The sequence below is a fragment of the Pseudophryne corroboree genome, chromosome 9, assembly GCF_028390025.1.
Source record: "Pseudophryne corroboree isolate aPseCor3 chromosome 9, aPseCor3.hap2, whole genome shotgun sequence".
NCBI lineage: Eukaryota > Metazoa > Chordata > Amphibia > Anura > Myobatrachidae > Pseudophryne > Pseudophryne corroboree.
Window position 1 is genome coordinate 10,338,580 of NC_086452.1, and position 20,910 is coordinate 10,359,489.

The 20,910-nt window shown below is 51.0% G+C and overlaps 2 protein-coding genes across 5 annotated transcripts in view; both read left to right on the forward strand.

Moving 5' to 3' along the window:
• Positions 1 to 3,322, forward strand: part of MCOLN2 (mucolipin TRP cation channel 2) — a 44,619-nt gene extending 41,297 nt beyond the window's left edge. For all 4 annotated transcript variants that reach the window (XM_063938946.1, XM_063938945.1, XM_063938948.1 and 1 more), the window contains 2 exons: positions 2,021 to 2,151; positions 2,838 to 3,322. In XM_063938946.1, coding sequence (XP_063795016.1) covers positions 2,021 to 2,151; positions 2,838 to 2,898 — 192 coding nt within the window. In that variant the 3' untranslated portion in view covers positions 2,899 to 3,322. The remainder of the gene's footprint in view (positions 1 to 2,020; positions 2,152 to 2,837) is intronic.
• A 12,139-nt stretch (positions 3,323 to 15,461) lies between these two features.
• The window catches only part of LPAR3 (lysophosphatidic acid receptor 3), an 83,531-nt gene continuing 78,082 nt past the window's right edge, over positions 15,462 to 20,910 (forward strand). The window contains exon 1 of the mRNA XM_063938954.1: positions 15,462 to 15,743. The gene's annotated coding sequence lies outside the window, so the exon portion shown is untranslated. The remainder of the gene's footprint in view (positions 15,744 to 20,910) is intronic.

The following is a 20,910-nucleotide window of genomic DNA, read 5'->3' on the forward strand; positions in this document are numbered from 1 at the left end:
CCTCTGTAGGCTCTGCTTAAACTGCACAGTGTCAATGTTTCTACAGCCGCTGCCCCCTGCTACTATTGGCTGGAAACATCAGTGGGCGGCCCTCCCGCCTCCCTAGTCAGTGCCGAGGAGGACCTGCGTCTTAGTTATGCTGCCAGCGCCGTTGCCACTGCCAGTATCGCACTGTCAGTATCACAGATGCAGCGGCAGCAGTAATGTACCACAGCAGAGCAGGGAGAGCGCCTGCCCAGGTCAGCTGAGCGGGTAGCGCCGGGCCTGGGGGGGAGTGAGGAGGAACGCGGTCACTTTTTTTTTTTCTTTTTTTTTTTTCTATAGTTAGTCAGTGCCGCCCTTCCAGCGCTGCCGCCCATAGGCAGATGCCTAAAGCTGCCTAGTGGTGGCGCCGGCCCTGGCCAGATGGGATACACCCAAGGATACTCAAAGAGCTAAAAGATGTGCTGGTGACACCTTTAACAGAATTATTTAACCAGTCACTAAATACAGGTGCTATTTCAGAGGACTGGAAAAGAGCAAATGTAGTTCCACTGCACAAAAGTAGAAACAAGTAACTACAGATCAGTCAGCCTTACATCAGTAGTAGGGAAAGTAATGGAAAAACTATTAAAAGAAAGAGTAGTGGAATATCTTAAATCAAACAACTTACAGGATTCAAAACAGCATGGATTTACTGGTGGGAGATCATGCCAAACAAATCTTCTTCACTTTTTTATTTTATTTTTTTGACTGATGAAAATAATAGATCAAGGGAGAGCTGTAGATGTAGCATATCCAGACTTTAGTAAGGCATTTGACACTGTTCCACATCGCAGACTGCTAAATAAACTTGAAAGCGTAGGGGTGGATTATAAAACAGCTAAATGGATAAGAACCTAGTTGCAGGATAGGAAACAAACAGTTGTAGTAAATGGAGTGCCATCTATGGAGGGAAATGTTACCAGTGGAGTACCCCAGGGATCTGTACTTGGACCAGTTCTCTTTTTAATATCTTTGTTGGTGACATTGCAAATGGTACTGATAGGAAAGTATGCCTTTTTGCAGATGATACAAAGATATGCAACAGGGTAGACACACCGGGAGGGGTAAAACAAATGATTGATGACCTAGCTAGGCTTGAAAAATGGTAAAGAACGTGGCGGCTACAGTTTAATGCTAAAAAATGCAAAATCATGCACTTGGGTCTCAAAAACCCAAATGCTAAATATAGTATCAAGGGTACTATAATGGAAACTACTGAGGAGGAAAGAGATTTAGGAGTCACTATTTCAAGTGACTTGAAGGCAGGAAAGCAATGCAACAAAGCAATGAGAAAGGCAAGTCAGATGCTTGGTTGCATAGGGAGAGTTATCAGTAGTAGGAAAAAAGAAGTGATAATGCCACTGTATAGGTCATTGGTGCGGCCTCATCTGGAATACTGTGTCCAGTTCTGGAGACCATATCTCCAGAAGGATATAGACACATTAGAGAGTGTACAAAGAAGGGCAACTAAAATGGTGCATGGCCTACATCACAAAACTTACCCGGAAAGGCTAAAAGATATAAACATGTATAGTTTGGCGGAGAGAAGGGAAAGGGGGGACATGATAGAAACTTTCAAATATATCAAGGGTCTTAAAGTTCAGGAGGGAAACATTCTTCAGAGGAAGAGAAGTATTAGAACTCGAGGACATACACTGAAACTGGAGGGGGGGAGATTCAGGGGATATTTTAAGGAAAAATTACTTCACAGAAAGGGTAGTGGATAAGTGGAATAGCCTCCCATCAGAGGTGGTAGAGGCTAAGACTGTAGAGCAATTTAAACATGCTTGGGACAGGCATATGAATATCCTTACAAAGAATTAAGGTTCAAAAAGGGTTGAGATTGCCTAAAGGATAAAAAAGGGGCAGACTAGATGGGCCAAGTGGTTCTTATCTGCCGTCACATACTATGTTTCTATGTTACAGCAGGGCGAATAATGGTTATCTTGTATCCTTATGTATTATACTATTTTATTCTAATTTTTATTTTTTTAAGAATTACCAGCAGAATGGGTTCCCGAAGACAGATCTGCACAAATTTCTGCATGGCGGCGACTACCTGTTTAGCACGCCCAATAGTGAAAATCGGGGAATGAGCATGGCCAGTCTGATCTGCTGCTGCCACAGGTGGGTCTAGGGCATACCTGTTACATTATTGCACCAATAGCCAACCAATGTGCCGGAACAGATCAGTGCTTCTCACCATCCCGGTCAGGCATCCATGCCATGGGAATGCTTATAGAACTGTACTTTAAGGGCAAATTGCAATAACCCCAGTGATTAGCAAGCTTCGTCTTGGTGAGGCCTATGGTTGTCTGCGCCTCAGTAGAGCTGGGGGTTTGTGTACTGGCCACTAAATAAAGAGGCGCTGCAACCTGAGGTGCACTGAGGCAGATCCCTCTGTCCGACGCTATACGGTGACTGGTCCAGATGGCCGTGTGTGGCATTGCTGGGAGCAGGTGAAGAGGTGAGAGTTGTTTTTGGAATTTTTTGTGTTTTTTTTTTCTTCGCATTTATTGCTGTCCCTGGGGGTAAGAATTGTAGGATCAGTAACCGCCTCGTGGTTGGTAAATCAGGCTTGTTCAGTATAGATATCTTTATTGATGTTTTAAAACGTTCTATCAAAGCAACCGACCGGCAGCTTTGACAATCCACCCGTTAGTAAATATAGTACGGCTCTGTCTGTCATGTGTGTTCTCTTGTACTGGGCACAAGAAAATGGTTAAACGGCTTCACTGATCTGCCCGCCACGATCCCACTTATTGTGCTGCCACGTTTATATCACTAGACTGTGTAATTTTATTTCTTTACAGAACCCAGGAAGACGATGACCTGATCCTTATAAACACAGGGCCGACGCGGACACGTAACTAATGTTACAGAGGACTTTGGCCCGCTTGCTTGGTCTGTGGTGCCTTGCTATGACTCCTGGGACACGCCTTTTATATGTCTCCGGAATATACACTTGTACTGATGGGGCGACGGCGGTTTCTGTTATTGGAGGAGAACGTTATTATCTGTTGGGAAAACACGGCACAATGTAATAAGTGTCTTCACGGAGACAAGAGGTCTTCTCCACGTGATGGGCTCTCTCAGTCCATAAACACTAGATATTCAATTATCAGGTTTCCCAACACGTGTCCCAGTTGGGAACAGAAATTCCGGTAACACAGCCCATCCGCTGCAGAGAAATCTTCTGTTTTATCTCTGAATCATTTATGAAAGTGATTTATTTTTGTTAAATGTGTTTATGAAAGGAAGATTATTAAAGTAAAACGGGAAGTGCTTTATAGTGAAACCGCGTTACCCTTCCCTGTGTTTTTTTTTTTTTTTTTTTTTTTATGCTTTTTCTTTTTTTTTTTTTTCCTTTTGTAATTGGAAAACATTTTATGTTTAGAACTTTTTGTAATTTTCCAGTTCAGGATGGGACACTAAACAGACTGTTCTGCTCCTAGTAGGGCCCATCACTGCAGGACAGGGTTGCCTGCTCAGCAGGAAACTAGATACAAAAGAAAACCTCTCACTGGGCAAGGTGTACCAGGGTAATGTGCCCCTATTGTTTTGCACCTTTGACTTGCTCCACTATGGTCTCTTCCAAAGAGTCTCTAAAACCCAAACCATATTCTGAAGACTGGCGGAACGTCTCAAAGGCCAAGTGTCCTGTGTCTTAAGGATAGACGCCAGTCCACAGCCCACCAAACAGCGAATTCCCAAAAGTGGCTTCTCACCCTCAGGGGAAGCATGTGGCACAGATGCACAAGTACACCTCTCCAAATCATGATGAATATTTAATGGTTGCTGTCTTGCGTTCAGCAAAGTCCGTGTCTCAATTACAGACCATCAATACCCAATGGGGACGCGGATACTGAGGAGTCCATTATACACTTGCAGATGATGGCAGGTTATTATTGCATATTACACAACGCGTGTGCTGTACATTAGGCCGAGCTGCAGTATGTGTTTACTGATGTACGCCGCGTACATGACAGAGCTAAGTGCTTGTGTCCTGCTTCTGCCTCTGGTTACAGATTAGGTGTTTAGCTGGGGGGGGGGGGGGGGGAGATTTACGTGGAAATATCACTATGTTGCGTAAAATCATTGTACAGCAAATATATTCTTCTAATGCTTTACTATAGAAACATGAAGTTGTCTTCTACAAAATGGCCGACCTGTTCCTGCAGGAGGTGGTCCGTTATACTGGCCAGGTAATTATATATTAAGGGGGCTAGTTAATTTAGGCACATAGGGGCCTTTTTATCATTTTGTCAGCTGGTTCTTGAAAATAGACATTTTTGGGGGCCTGCAAATAATGATGTAGGAGGGGGTCGCAGTAGAAATCTGATATAGGCCATGTTCCCTCTATTTTCATCTGCAAATGGAGCCCCCATAGATTTCTGTAGGGGCTGCTGTGCTGCCGGATTTACCAAGATCTGAAATACGAAGAGGCATTCCAGAGCTTGGCCCTGATAGGTAATGCTATCTCCAGATGGCGTTATGCTATAGTAGTCTATGCGCTACCGGTTCGCACATTTTTAAGGAGCGGGATCCTGTCACTTCACCCAACTCTGTGCCGCATGTGACGGCCGTGCATGCGCAGTTTGTGTTGGAAATGGAACACACTCCATTTCAATCTCTGCTTTGCATTTTATTGAGGTATTAGGCCGTTTTACCAAGATGGTTGCAGACGCTGCTACTATGCATCCATGTCGCCATTTTGTCACTGTTTGAGCACCTCTGTATTATACGGACATGTCGTACTCTTCTCTGGGCAGTCCCGATGGATGCGACCGCAATGTGTGTGTGTTTGCCAGCCACTGTGCATACGCAGTTTGCCGCCATTGGCAAACTGCGCTGCGGTCCGCTATTGCCTCCAGGTCTGAATAACCTCCAATGTCCATAGTGAGTTGGTACTGTACACAGCACGGTCAGGGGATACTGAGGGCATACAGTCACACCGTATATATAACATGGAATTTAGGTTCCCATCATGTGTCTGGGGCAGGTTAGGCAATGTAAGAAAATGTCTGGATAGTATAGTTTTAGCGCAGATCTGCACCCTTCAGTAACGTTTGTACATAACCATGTTATTTAATGGTTTCATTTTATTTTTCTCTTGTTACAATTTCCTTCCTGAAGTGAGAACCGGAGAATCTCGTTATACGGGTGACAGGCTCAGACCTGCAGTATCGTGTCGCCTGAATTCCTTCAATAGCAGCTTTCATCAGTCACGTTACTACACAATATCTGCCCGGGGTTACCTCACAGATTGTGACGCTTTACACAACGTTTGTGCGTATGCTGGTGTGATACCTTGCTGCACATTACAGCTGTATCCTATACACATATAGATTTATTTATATTAAATAAAGTATATAATACATGAATTCTCTGTAACAAATGTTTCTCATCTGTAATTTAGCTCTGTGATTATTCTTTTACAGAAGTCACAGCTATTCAGTTCTGCTCTGTGTAACCGCTCCCTACCCGGGAACGTAGAGCTCTGCTGCTGGGATAGGAACCCGGGGGTGTAGAGCTCTGCTGCTGGGATGGAATCTGCTGCTGGGATGGAACCCGGGGGCGTACCGCTCTGCTGCTGGGATGGAATCCGCTGCTGGAATGGAACCCAGGGGCGTAGAGCTCTGCTGCTGGGATGGGAACCCGGTCTGTAGAGCTCTGCTGCTGGGATGGGAACCCGGGGGCGTAGAGCTCTGCTGCTGGGATGGGAACCCGGGGGCGTAGCGCTCTGCTGCTGGGATGGAACCCGGGGCGTAGAGCTCTGCTGCTGGGATGGAACCTGCTGCTGGGATGGAACCCAGGGGCGTAGAGCTCTGCTGCTGGGATGGGAACCCGGGTCTGTAGAGCTCTGCTGCTGGGATGGGAACCCGGGGGCGTAGAGCTCTGCTGCTGGGATGGAACCCACTTCTGGGATGGGAACCTGGGGGCATAGAGCTCTGCTGCTGGGATGGGAACCTGGGGGCATAGAGCTCTGCTGCTGGGATGGAACCCACTGCTGGGATCGGAACCCGGGGGTGTAGAGCTCTGCTGCTGGGATGGAACCCGCTGCTGGGATGGTAACCCGGAGGCGTAGAGCTCTGCTGCTGGGATGGAACCCACTGCTGGGATGGGAACCTGGGGGCGTAGAGCTCTGCTGCTGGGATGGGAACCCAGGGCCGTAGAGCTCTGCTGCTGGGATGGGAACCCGGGGCCGTAGAGCTCTGCTGATGGGATGGGAACCTGGGGCCGTAGCGCTCTGCTGCTGGGATGGAACCCACTGCTGGAATAGGAACCCGGGGGCGTAGAGCTCTACTGCTGGGATGAAACCCACTGCTGCGATGGGAACCCGGGGGCATAGCGCTCTGCTGCTGGGATGGGAACCTGGGGGCGTAGAGCTCTGCTGCTGGGATGGAACCCGCTGCTGGGATGGGAACCCGGGGGCATAGAGCTCTGCTGCTGGGATGGTAACCCGGGGGCGTAGAGCTCTGCTGCTGGGATGGGAACCCGGGGGCGGAGAGCTCTGCTGCTGCGATGGGAACCCGGGGGCAGAGAGCTCTGCTGCTGCGATGGGAACCCGGGGGTGTAGAGCTCTGCTGCTGGGATGGGAACCCGGGGGCGTAGATCTCTGCTGCTGGGAACCCACTGCTGGGATGGGAACCTGGGGGCATAGCACTCTGCTGCTGGGATGGGAACCCAGGGGCGTAGAGCTCTGCTGCTGGGATGGGAACCCGGGGGTGTAGAGCTCTGCTGCTGGGATGGGAACCCAGGGGCGTAGAGCTCTGCTGCTGGGATGGGAACCCGGGGGCGGAGAGCTCTGCTGCTGCGATGGGAACCCGGGGGCGTAGAGCTCTGCTGCTGGGATGGGAACCCGGGGGCGTAGAGCTCTGCTGCTGGGATGGGAACCCGGGGGCGTAGAGCTCTGCTGCTGGGATGGGAACCCGGGGGCGTAGAGCTCTGCTGCTGGGATGGAACCCACTGCTGGGATGGGAACCTGGCGGCGTAGAGCTCTGCTGCTGGGATGGGAACCTGGCGGCATAGAGCTCTGCTGCTGGGATGGGAACCCGGGGGCGTAGAGCTCTGCTGCTGGGATGGAACCAACTGCTGGGATGGGAACCCGGGGGCGTAGAGCTCTGCTGCTGGGATGGGAACCTGGCGGCATAGAGCTCTGCTGCTGGGATGGGAACCCGGGGGTGTAGAGCTCTACTGCTGGGAACCCACTGCTGGGATGGGAACCCGGGGGCGTAGAGCTCTGCTGCTGGGATGGGAACCCGGGGGCGTAGAGCTCTGCTGCTGGGATGGGAACCCGGGGGCGTAGATCTCTGCTGCTGGGAACCCACTGCTGGGATGGGAACCCGGGGGCATAGCACTCTGCTGCTGGGATGGGAACCCGGGGGCGTAGATCTCTGCTGCTGGAATGGGAACCCGGGGGTGTAGAGCTCTACTGCTGGGAACCCACTGCTGGGATGGGAACCCGGGGGCGTAGAGCTCTGCTGCTGGGATGGGAACCCGGGGGCGTAGATCTCTGCTGCTGGGATGGGAACCCGGGGGCGTAGAGCTCTGCTGCTGGGATGGGAACCCGGGGGCGTAGATCTCTGCTGCTGGGATGGGAACCCGGGGGCGTAGAGCTCTACTGCTGGAATGGGAACCCGGGGGTGTAGAGCTCTACTGCTGGGAACCCACTGCTGGGATGGGAACCCGGGGGCGTAGAGCTCTGCTGCTGGGATGGGAACCCGGGGGCGTAGATCTCTGCTGCTGGGATGGGAACCCGGGGGCGTAGAGCTCTACTGCTGGGAACCCACTGCTGGGATGGGAACCCGGGGGCATAGCACTCTGCTGCTGGGAAGGGAACCCGGGGGCGTAGAGCTCTGCTGCTGGGATGGAACCCACTGCTGGGATGGGAACCCGGGGGCGTAGCGCTCTGCTGCTGGGATGGGAACCCGGGGGCGTAGCGCTCTGCTGCTGGGATGGGAACCCGGGGGCGTAGAGCTCTGCTGCTGGGATGGGAGCCCGGGGGCGTAGAGCTCTGCTGCTGGGATGGGAGCCCGGGGGCGTAGAGCTCTGCTGCTGGGATGGGAACCCGGGGGCGTAGAGCTCTGCTGCTGGGATGGAACCCGGGGGCATAGAGCTTAGCTGCTGGGATGGGAACCCGGGGGCGTAGAGCTCTGCTGCTGGGATGGAACCCACTGCTGGGATGGGAACCTGGCGGCATAGAGCTCTGCTGCTGGGATGGGAACCCGGGGGCGTAGAGCTCTGCTGCTGGGATGGGAACCCGGGGGCGTAGAGCTCTGCTGCTGGGATGGGAACCCGGGGGCGTAGAGCTCTGCTGCTGGGATGGGAACCCGAGGGCGTAGAGCTCTGCTGCTGGGATGGAACCCGGGGGCGTAGAGCTCTGCTGCTGGGATGGGAACCCGGGGGCGTAGAGCTCTGCTGCTGGATGGAACCCACTGCTGGGATGGGAACCTGGCGGCATAGAGCTCTGCTGCTGGGATGGAACCCACTGCTGGGATGGGAACACGGGGGCGTAGAGCTCTGCTGCTGGGATGGGAACACGGGGGCGTAGAGCTCTGCTGCTGGGATGGGAACACGGGGGCGTAGAGCTCTGCTGCTGGGATGGGAACACGGGGGCGTAGAGCTCTGCTGCTGGGATGGGAACACGGGGGCGTAGAGCTCTGCTGCTGGGATGGGAACACGGGGGCGTAGAGCTCTGCTGCTGGGATGGGAACACGGGGGCGTAGAGCTCTGCTGCTGGGATGGGAACACGGGGGCGTAGAGCTCTGCTGCTGGGATGGGAACCCGGGGGCGTAGAGCTCTGCTGCTGGGATGGGAACCCGGGGGCGTAGAGCTCTGCTGCTGGGATGGGAACCCGGGGGCGTAGAGCTCTGCTGCTGGGATGGGAACCCGGGGGCGTAGAGCTCTGCTGCTGGGATGGGAACCCGGGGGCGTAGAGCTCTGCTGCTGGGATGGGAACCCGGGGGCGTAGAGCTCTGCTGCTGGGATGGGAACCCGGGGGCGTAGAGCTCTGCTGCTGGGATGGGAACCCGGGGGCGTAGAGCTCTGCTGCTGGGATGGGAACCCGGGGGCGTAGAGCTCTGCTGCTGGGATGGGAACCCGGGGGCGTAGAGCTCTGCTGCTGGGATGGGAACCCGGGGGCGTAGAGCTCTGCTGCTGGGATGGAACCCGGGGGCGTAGAGCTCTGCTGCTGGGATGGGAACCCGGGGGCGTAGAGCTCTGCTGCTGGGATGGGAACCCGAGGGCGTAGAGCTCTGCTGCTGGGATGGAACCCGGGGGCGTAGAGCTCTGCTGCTGGGATGGGAACCCGGGGGCGTAGAGCTCTGCTGCTGGGATGGAACCCACTGCTGGGATGGGAACCTGGCGGCATAGAGCTCTGCTGCTGGGATGGGAACCCAGGGGCGTAGAGCTCTGCTGCTGGGATGGAACCCACTGCTGGGATGGGAACCCAGGGGCGTAGAGCTCTGCTGCTGGGATGGGAACCCGGGGGCGTAGAGCTCTGCTGCTGGGATGGGAACCCGGGGGCGTAGAGCTCTGCTGCTGGGATGGGAACCCGGGGGCGTAGAGCTCTGCTGCTGGGATGGGAACCCGGGGGCGTAGAGCTCTGCTGCTGGGATGGAACCCACTGCAGGGATGGGATCCCGGGGGCGTAGAGCTCTGCTGCTGGGATTGGGTCCCGGGGGCGTAGAGCTCTGCTGCTGGGATGGGATCCCGGGGGCGTATGGCTCTGCTGCTGGGATGGGAACCCAGGGATGTAGAGCTCTGCTGCTGGGATGGGAACCCGGGGGGCGTATGGCTATGTTACTGGGATGGGAAGTGGAACCTGGGGGCGTATGGCTTTACTATGGCTATTGAGCGGTTCTTCGCTGCTGTGCGAACGGGTCAGAACTGCGCAGTGGCTAGAACAAAGAAGAAAGTGATCGCTAGCGCTATCGTAAGAAGATTGATGGCGGGGAGGAGTTCCGGTGGCGTCTACTCGCAGTTTTACGGGCGTGGAGATCCGAACTTAGGCGTGTCCAGGCATTTGGAGGGCAAATGTCTGACGTCAATCCCAGGACCTTCGTCGCTGGATCCGTCGCACAGGGTAAGTAGGTCTGACCCTGGTCTTGTTTTGCAGGAAACTTTTTAGCATAGCAGGGATGCACAAGCGATCGCAGCCCTGCTACGCTAACGTACACTCCCCCATAGGCGGCGTCTAGATGATCGCACGAGCAGCAAAAAGTTGCTACGTGCGATCAACTCTGAATGACCCCCCATGTACACTGTGTGACGTGACGCTTTGTAGGACAGTGGGTATAGCGGGGATTGCAGTACACAGCGCGCCAGAGCAGAATGTACTGGAATATAGGGGTCTATTTACTAAAGCTGAGCGCATACTGGAACGATATCGGCCTGATATCTAATTTCCGTCCAAATTGGAACGACTTACCGGCTCAGTGTGGACAGCCATTCTGCGGCTCCCGCGGTCGCAATCATCGTTGGCCATGCTGTACGGAAGGAGGGATCATTCTGTTCTTGCATCGTTCTGATGTGTACCGCTGTAACAATGTCGGCCTGTCTGGAGACGCCTTGCTCTAGTGTGCACCCGGCTAAAGCCTTGGAGAGAGATAAAGTGTCAGCCAGCTCCTAACTGCCACATTACAGTCTGAGGGTCTGTTCATGAAGCAGTGAAAAGTGTGGAGAAGTGAGCCTGTGGGGAAGTTGCCCATGGCAACCAATCGGCAGCTTCGTACAATTGTAGTATGCAAATTATAAATGTTACTTCAACGCTGATTGGTTGCCATGGGCAACTTCTCCACTGGCTCACTTCTCCACACTTTTCACTGCTTCATGAATAGAGAAAGAAGTGAAGGTACTGCAATAATACAGGAGTACAAATGTTGCAGTGTATTCTGTGGGCCGGAGCAGGAGATAGTGCTTGCAGTGGCCGATGTGGAGTACAATATTGCAGTGTTTAAAGAAGCACAATCCATATCACAGGGTATAGACTGGGACAAGGCAGAGGCTGCTGCATCATATGTGTGTGGTCGATAGGGGATCCTGTGTATACATCTTAGGACCTAGAGACACAGTCATCCCTAACCAATATGATGCCCTAGGCAAGATTTTGGCTGGTGCCCCCTTGCACAGATGCTAGTTCCGCCTCTGACCCTGTACCCCTTTCCCAGCACCATCACCCCTCACCCACACCAGTCCTCATTTTGGTGCTCCTACCCCTTATATTTTAAATAGGAACAGTGTGCAGATTCAGTGCCAGCCCAAAACGGTGTGTGTTCTTGCTGGGAAGGGGCACGGCCACACAATAATACCCCCAGTTGAAATGACTGCACACAGTACTGCAACTTTATTCACATTATATCATGCAATAGTGTCTCTTATTCACATTACATCACACCGTAATACCACATTACTCCTCACTTTAGTGCCCCTTATTCACATTACACCACACCATATTGCTCCTCATTCACATTACACCACACCATATTGCTCTTTATTCACATTAGGCCACACCGTAGTGCCCTTTCTATACGTTATGCCACAAAGTACTGTAGTACACCTTATACACATAATGCCGCACATTGGTAATGCATCTCGTATGCAGATACAGCCGCAGTCACACACAGAATATAGGCATGCCGCATATCATTTTAATCGGCAGAAGCTGCTTGTGCCCCTAGCCATTCCAAATGCCCTACTTTGCCTATGCCTGGCTCTGTAGAGACAGCCTTGTGTTTAATGGGGCGTTGTTTATATTGGACCAGTTCTAGAGATATTGTAGTACATAACGGACAGGAATACTGTATGTATTGCAGGGTATCCAATAAAGTATAGACATTATATCAGCAATCTCTGTCGACTCTTATTAACTTGACCATTCACAGCATGTGTCGTTTTATATAAAACCTTGCTGACATTGTACTGTGTCGCACGTTGTGTTACTATTGTGTACAGTATCAACAAGCATTGTACACTGGTGTCCCTGCAGATACATGGGGCTTAGGATTAGGTAATGTGTTACTGGGAGGTGAATCCTGTCTTGTTTTCTCCATTATGCTGTGTAGAATACAATGAGAATTAAGCACTCCCAGGCCAGCTGTATAAGATCCAGATGAACAGTGCACCACTAATTAGAGAGAAGGATACCAATTAAGGATTGAACACACATGAGATAAAAGACAGCTCCGTATTGGCATCGATCAACTCGAGCATCCTGACGAAGCCGCAAGGTGAAACGCGTCGATTGCAGAGAGTATCGATCGCCGCCAGCCCGCAAATCCCCGCCGGACACCGATCACCGGGAGCCCAGGACCGAAGAAAGAGGAGGAAGCGGTAATTGGAAACAAGTCTGCCGGCAGACTACTTTTATGCTGATACGGAGCACTGTATAGGACGCAGTTATAAAACTGACTTTGAACTGTGACTGACATGTAAAACGGGACGCCTTTTCAGTATATAAACAGGACAGAGACCAACAGAATTACCTAACGGAAATCAAGGAACTGAGACATAAGCATTTTTAAGGAGATAAGGGAGCCGCAAAATTGTGACAGGCCGAAACAAAGGGAGAAGAGTAAAACACTACTTAGTGTATGAACTCCCGAGACAACTGAAACAAGTGTATCTATATGTGTCTGTGTGTAATTTATATCTGTTATGAGAGAGCGCACTGGTCATTTTTATATAATTATTTCTTGTGATCACAAGCATTTTTAACATTGACCAATGTTCATAATAATCATAAGACAATATATTTGAATACAAATTTACATTTTCAAAGCGGTCTATAAATTGAATTTATTAAGTTAATATAGGGAAAGCGCTGGAAAATATTTTTTCTGTACCATTGCACACTGGTGTCCCTGCAGATGCATAGGGCTGAGGATTAGGCAATGTGTTACTCCTGTATACTCAGGCATTGCACACTGTTGTCCCTGCAGATACATGGGGCTGGAGCACTAGGCGATGTGTGTTACTCCTGTGTACAGTATACTCAGGCATTGCACACTGGTGTCCCTGCAGATGCATGGGGCTGAGGATTAGGCGATGTGTGGTACTCCTATATACTCAGGCATTGCACACTGGTGTCTCTGCAGATGCATGGGGCTGGAGCATAAGGCGATGTGTGTTACTCCTGTATACTCAGGCATTGCACACTGGTGTCTCTGCAGATGCATGGGGCTGGAGCATTAGGCGATGTGTGTTACTCCTGTATACTCAGGCATTGCACACTGGTGTCCCTGCAGATGCATGGGGCTGGAGCATGAGGCGATGTGTGTTACTCTACTCAGGCATTGCAAACTGGTGTCCCTGCAGATGCATGGGGCTGGAGCATTAGGCAATGTGTGTTACTCCTGTGTGCAGTATACTCAGGCATTGCACACTGGTGTCCCTGCAGATATATGGGGCTGGAGCATTAGGTAATGCATGTTACTCCTGTATACTCAGGCATTGCACACTGGTGTCCCTGCAGATACATGGGGCTGAGGATTAGGTAATGCATGTTACTCCTGTATACTCAGGCATTGCACACTGGTGTCCCTGCAGATACATGGGGCTGGAGCACTAGGCTATGTGTGTTACTCCTGTGTACAGTATACTCAGGCATTGCACACTGGTGTCCCTGCAGATACATGGGGCTGGAGCACTAGGCGATGTGTGTTACTCCTGTGTACAGTATACTCAGGCATTGCACACTGGTGTCCCTGCAGATACATGGGGTTGGAGCATGAGGCGATGTGTGTTACTCCTGTATACTCAGGCATTGCACACTGGTGTCCCTGCAGATACATGGGGCTGGAGCACTAGGCTATGTGTGTTACTCCTGTGTACAGTATACTCAGGCATTGCACACTGGTGTCCCTGCAGATACATGGGGCTGGAGCACTAGGCGATGTGTGTTACTCCTGTGTACAGTATACTCAGGCATTGCACACTGGTGTCCCTGCAGATACATGGGGTTGGAGCATGAGGCGATGTGTGTTACTCCTGTATACTCAGGCATTGCACACTGGTGTCCCTGCAGATGCATGGGGCTGGAGCACTAGGCGATGTGTGTTACTCCTGTGTACAGTATACTCAGGCATTGCACACTGGTGTCCCTGCAGATACATGGGGCTGGAGCACTAGGTGATGTGTGCTACTCCTGTATACTCAGGCATTGCACACTGGTGTCCCTGCAGATGCATGGGGCTGGAGCACTAGGTGATGTGTTACTCCTGTATACTCAGGCATTGCACACTGGTGTCCCTGCAGATACACGGGGCTGGAGCATTAGGCAATGTGTTACTCCTGTATACTCAGGCATTGCACACTGGTGTCCCTGCAGATACATGGGGCTGGAGCACTAGGTGATGTGTTACTCCTGTATACTCAGGCATTGCACACTGGTGTCTCTGCAGATACATGGGGCTGGAGCACTAGGCGATGTGTGTTACTCCTGTATACTAAGGCATTGCACACTGGTGTCCCTGCAGATACATGGGGCTGGAGCATTAGGTGATGTGTGTTACTCCTGTATACTCAGGCATTGCACACTGGTGTCTCTGCAGATACATGGGGCTGGAGCATTAGGCGATGTGTACTATATACTCAGGCATTGCACACTGGTGTCTCTGCAGATGCATGGGGCTGGAGCATTAGGCGATGTGTGTTACTCCTATATACTCAGGCATTGCACACTGGTGTCCCTGCAGATGCATGGGGCTGGAGCATTAGGCGATGTGTGTTACTCCTGTATACTCAGGCATTGCACACTGGTGTCCCTGCAGATACATGGGGCTGGAACATTAGGCGATGTGTGTTACTCCTGTATACTCAGGCATTGCACACTGGTGTCCCTGCAGATACATGGGGCTGGAGCATTAGGCGATGTGTGTTACTCCTATATACTCAGGCATTGCACACTGGTGTCCCTGCAGATACATGGGGCTGGAGCATTAGGCGATGTGTGTTACTCCTATATACTCAGGCATTGCACACTGGTGTCCCTGCAGATACATGGGGCTGGAGCATTAGGCGATGTGTGTTACTCCTATATACTCAGGCATTGCACACTGGTGTCCCTGCAGATACATGGGGCTGGAGCATTAGGCGATGTGTGTTACTCCTGTATATTTAGGCATTGCACACTTGTGTCCCTGCATATACATGGGGCTGGAGCATTAGGCGATGTGTGTTACTCCTGTATACTCAGGCATTGCACACTGGTGTCTCTGCAGATACATGGGGCTGGAGCATTAGGCGATGTGTTACTCCTGTATATTTAGGCATTGCACACTGGTGTCTCTGCAGATACATGGGGCTGGAGCATTAGGCGATGTGTTACTCCTGTATATTTAGGCATTGCACACTGGTGTCTCTGCAGATACATGGGGCTGGAGCATTAGGCGATGTGTTACTCCTGTATATTTAGGCATTGCACACTGGTGTCCCTGCAGATACATGGGGCTGGAGCATTAGGCGATGTGTGTTACAAGTGAATGATGAGTTAATCTGGGAGTGTGCAGAATGCTGTGTCTTGCGTGGGGTGGGACAATCAGAAAGCATGTAGACAGTCTGCAAGTTGTGACCAGCTCTCCCAGCTACTGCTACACTGCAATCCCAGGCAGCAGCTCCTGCACCATGCACCCAGCTCCCTGTCTGACCGCCCAGATGGTGCCGCTGTATCTGCCCACGCCGGACACCTGCTGGAACCCAGAGGGCATCTGAGCCCAGTGGTGAGTGACCTCCTCTACTCTCCACAATACTCCAAATCAGAGGTTCCCAAATGTGGTCCTCAAGCCACCCCAACGCTCCTGGTTTTAAATGTATCCATGCTTGGCCACAGGTGACTTAATTAGCACCTTAGTTAATTAGATTTAGCCACCTGTGCTGAGCCAGGGATATACCTAAAACCTGGACTGTTGGGTTCCTTGAGGACCAAGTTTGGGAACCTCTGTTCCAAATCATTCTATCTGCGGGAATAATGGGATTGTTCCAATGTCCACCTACCTCTAAAACGTACCCTACCTATACCATGTATGTAGCCATCCTACAAGTTGTGCCTGCATGGAATAGGGGACAGATGCATCTTTGTGCATGTAACAATTTTACTTTGTACTGCTTACTATTATGTCTGTGTGAGTTGTGGTCGGGCAATGTGGATGATTCTCCTGACATGTCAAGACAGTCACAGGGCAGAGAGTACAGAGCTATGGACGTCTTCCAAACCCACATTGTATTCAACCAGAGCTTGCGGCCTCATTGCTTTATTTTAATGTAAGCAGTCTTTCTCCGTATACAGCAGCACGGCAGAGTCCCACCTCCATCCTCCCCCACTCAGGATGTGCTGCCGACACGATGCTTGTATGTAGGAAGCTGCAGCTTGCTGATGTGATGTCGGCAGGACCCAGAGCTAGGAAAGAATTAATGGCAAAATTGTACATATGGGACAAATTACTCCGGGGTCTATGTACTAAGCCCTGGAGAGTGATAAAGTAACAGCCAATCCGCTCCCAACTGCCACTTTTCAAACACAGCCTGCCACATGGCTGAGTGGATTGGCTGGTACTTTATCTCTCCCCACTTTATCTCTCTCCAAGGTTTAATACATCTACCGTAGATCGAGGTCGTGTTCAGAAACGGACAGCCCTCCATCAGTCACTGGGAGTGGTTCATCAAATCGACAGTGTCTAGGTCGACCACTATAGGTCGACAGTCACTAGGTCGACATGGATGGAAGGTCGACATGGTTTCTAGGTCGACATGTGCTAGGTCGACAGGCCTAAAGGTCGACATGAGGAATTTTTTAATTTTTTTTGTGTCGTTTTCTTCGTAGAGTGACCGGGATCCCAAATTAGTGCACCGCGTCCCTTCGCATGGCTCGCTTCGCTCGCCATGCTTCGGGCATGGTGCCTTCGCTCCGCTACCGCTTCGCTCGGCACACTTTACCGTTCCAATCGTAGTCCACGTGGATCGTTGAGTATGAAAAAATTCAAAAAAAGAAAAATTTTTAAAAACTCATGTCGACCTTTAGACCTGTCGACCTAGCACATGTCGACCTAGAAACCCTGTCGACCTTCCATCCATGTCGACCTAGTGACTGTCGACCTATAGTGGTCGACCTAAACATTGTCGACCTAGACACTGTCGATCTTCAGACCGGATCCCCAGTCACTACGGGGGGACTTATCTCGCTGTGTTGGATGTCAGGAGGCTTGTACTACCCTGACGCGTGTGGATGAGGAGGACGCTCGGGAGGTCAGCGTTGCAATAGAAGAGGTCATTGGTTTGTGTTGGGAGATATATCTATTTGTGTCATATTTACAAATATCAATAGGGGGGGGGGGGTTGTCGACAGTTTCCAACTGTCCCTAATTTCCCCAGCAGATCCTACACATGTCCCTGTTTTTCATAGCGTATTCCAATCTTTTAATTTTTTTTATACATTTTATTAAGTTCATACTGATTTGGTTGCGATATTTAAAACACAGAAACGTATATACTGTATCTCTACGTGAGTAAATGGTGCAGGGAATTTGCGTGGCGTTAATGTTCGCCACCACTTGCCGCAGGTGTCTCTAAAGTGATATTTATTCTTTGGCAGATAACTCTTGGATGCCAGTAGTGCTAATGAGCCATCGGCTGTCGCTCCGAGGCAGGGAATGGACGCAGGTTTGTGCGACCAATGTGCGCACCGGGCTGGTCAGCTGTGGCCGTATGGTGGCCCTGGAGATAGATGCGTATATTTCCCTGTAGCCCGAGGTGAGCACATCCAGCCGCTGCCACCACAACCTCTGCAGAATTGCACCAGCCCTGTTACCTGGTGGAAGAGGTGTATCTGTGCGGTGTACACACTACTCTAAATACCCTCGCAGCCGACATATGGGGACATTGCCACCACGTTATGCCCATTCAGCTGCAAACGAGATGTGACCGATGTGTACAACACTGCGGGGTCTATGTACTAAGCCGTGGAGAGAGATAAACTACCAACCAATCCGCTTATAACTATTTTCAAACTCTGCTGTAACTTGTCAGTTAGGAGCGTAATGACTGGTACTTTATTTCTCTCCACGGTTTAGTAAATAGACCCCTTTATCTCCATCCACTTTATCTCTCTCTCTAAGGCTTAGTAAATAGACCCCTTTATCTCCATCCACTTTATCTCTCTCTCTAAGGCTTAGTAAATACACCCCTTTATCTCCATCCACTTTATCTCTCTCTCTCTAAGGCTTAGTAAATACACCCTTTATCTCCATCCACTTTATCTCTCTCTCTAAGGCTTAGTAAATACACCCTTTATCTCCATCCACTTTATCTCTCTCTCTCTAAGGCTTAGTAAATACACCCTTTATCTCCATCCACTTTATCTCTCTCTCTAAGGCTTAGTAAATAGACCCCTTTATCTCCATCCACTTTATCTCTCTCCCCAAGGCTTAGCAAATAGACCGCTTTATCTCTATCCACTTTATCTCTCTCTCCAAGGCTTAGTAAATACACCCCTTTATCTCCATCCACTTTATCTCTCTCTCTAAGGCTTAGTAAATAGACCCCTTTATCTCCATCCACTTTATCTCTCTCCAAGGCTTAGCAAATAGACCCCTTTATCTCCATCCACTTTATCTCTCTCTCCAAGGCTTAGTAAATACACCCCTTTATCTCCATCCACTTTATCTCTCTCCAAGGCTTAGCAAATAGACCCCTTTATCTCCATCCACTTTATCTCTCTCCAAGGCTTAGCAAATAGACCCCTTTATCTCCATCCACTTTATCTCTCTCCAAGGCTTAGCAAATAGACCCCTTTATCTCCATCCACTTTATCTCTCTCTCCAAGGCTTAGTAAATAGACCCCTTTATCTCCATCCACTTTATCTCTCTCCCCAAGGCTTAGTAAATAGACCGCTTTATCTCCATCCACTTTATCTCTCTCTCCAAGGCTTAGTAAATAGACCCCTTTATCTCTCTCCCAGGCTGGTATTCAGGGGTCATACATGTAACACTGTCTACAGGGCAGGCTCGGCCATTATGCAGATTATACAAAGACGTGAAGCGGGGCTGGTGACCCCAGAAGGGTAAAATAAACGTGTTTTTGGCACATTGGTGGACTGGGCTAAAGTGTAGACCCCTTACATTGAATCCAGGAAATGAGCGTTTCTGTGGTTCCGCGTGTTATATATAGGCTACGTTTAGGGACCTATTGATCATCACGGATTCCCACAAATAAGGTTTTCGGAGTTTGCTGAATACTAGACGTTCCATTCAGCCCCCAAATAATGACTGGGCCGGTTACCGAATACAAAAGGTGCGGAAACTAGCATCACCGCATATGTAACGGGCCCCATAGTGATGATGGATGGGCCCCTTAGGGTGGGAAAACGCATCTGATTACACTGTAAACACAAAGTTATCATGCACGTTATCTGGCGCAGCGCAAAACTGCTTTATAGGAATACTGTAATAGGTCACGGGGTGTATTTAGTAAGTGAAATCCAGCTTGTGTACAGGAGAAAGCCGGTCACTATTCTCCAATTACCCTGCTGCATTGGGGGCTGCGCACTAACTGTATTTAATGGAGCAACGCTTCTCTGGAACACATCTCATGATGGCGTTATGTGTGCCCCCAGGGGCGGGGCGCAGGAAGAGACCGGCTGGGAGGGTACATGTTGTCTTAGGTGAATTATGGCACCAGGATCTATCATCGTCTCGCCGGCACACACCTTTACCGCTAGTTCTGTCCCGGCACACAATAAGATATCAATATTAAACTGAAAGGAAAAAAAAGCCTCAATGCTTTTACGCCACTTCTCGATTTCTTTTTTAAATAAAGCCCTATGTGTTACTTTGTATAAGGTAACGGTTGTGTGTGTAGCCTGCCACGGAATGGCCCACAACGTGAAATAACACGTGGCACAGGTATGCTGCAGCACAATAAAGGCAGGTCTGGGGTTTACTATCAGTAGTGTGGGGGGGGTGGGGGTGGGGGGGGGGGAGGGGAAGGGCCCTTGGAGGATCCTTGGGGTTAGAAGGAAACCTGTAACTTACTTGAGCCATCCACTTACCTACACTTAGCTGCACATTGCGGTCTACACTTAGCTGCACATTGCGGTCAGCCCTGGAACCAGACGCGTCACACTGCAGAACCCAGTACAATATGATAATGGGGGCCCTGCCTGTTAGAGCCTTACTGGGCCCCACACTGTCTGATGGCAGCCCTGCTGCCGGGTCACCTCTGGGCGACCTCTGATTCTGAGTGGGGGCTGTTTCCCTCTCTCTTAGGGCTCATTTATCAATTTTTACATTTGCAATGCAATCTGGGCGCAATGTTAGCGCCCAAGATCGCATTGCACAATTTGCATACATCAGCAGGGACAGGAGCTCTGGAAGGAGGCTCCTACGCATGCGTGGCCACCATTGACTTGGAGGGTTCCCGGGAAATCCTCTCCCGGCTGAGATTGCAATGTGTAGCCCATAGGCTACAGCGGGAGCTCCTGCCATCTTCAGATGGCAGTAACTGCGTGTGCCAATATCGGGATTGCTTTGCATTCCAGGAGTTAGTTAATCTGGCAGCATTGCATCCTCCGTAGAAACCTGTGGGGGCTGTGGCTGCCGGCGGGAATGTAGAAACCTGTGGGGGCTGCGGCTGCCAGCGGGAATGTTGGAACCTATGGGGGCTGCGGCTGCCGGCGGGAATGTTGGAACCGAAGGGTGCTGCGGCTGCCGGCGGGAATGTTGGAACCTATGGGGGCTGCGGCTGCCGGCGTGAATGTAGGAACCTATGGGGGCTGCGGTTGCCGGTGGGAATGTTGGAACTTAAGGGTGCTGCGGCTGCCGGCGGGAATGTTGGAACCTATGGGGGCTGCGGCTGCCGGTGGGAATTTTGGAACCTATGGGGGCTGCGGCTGC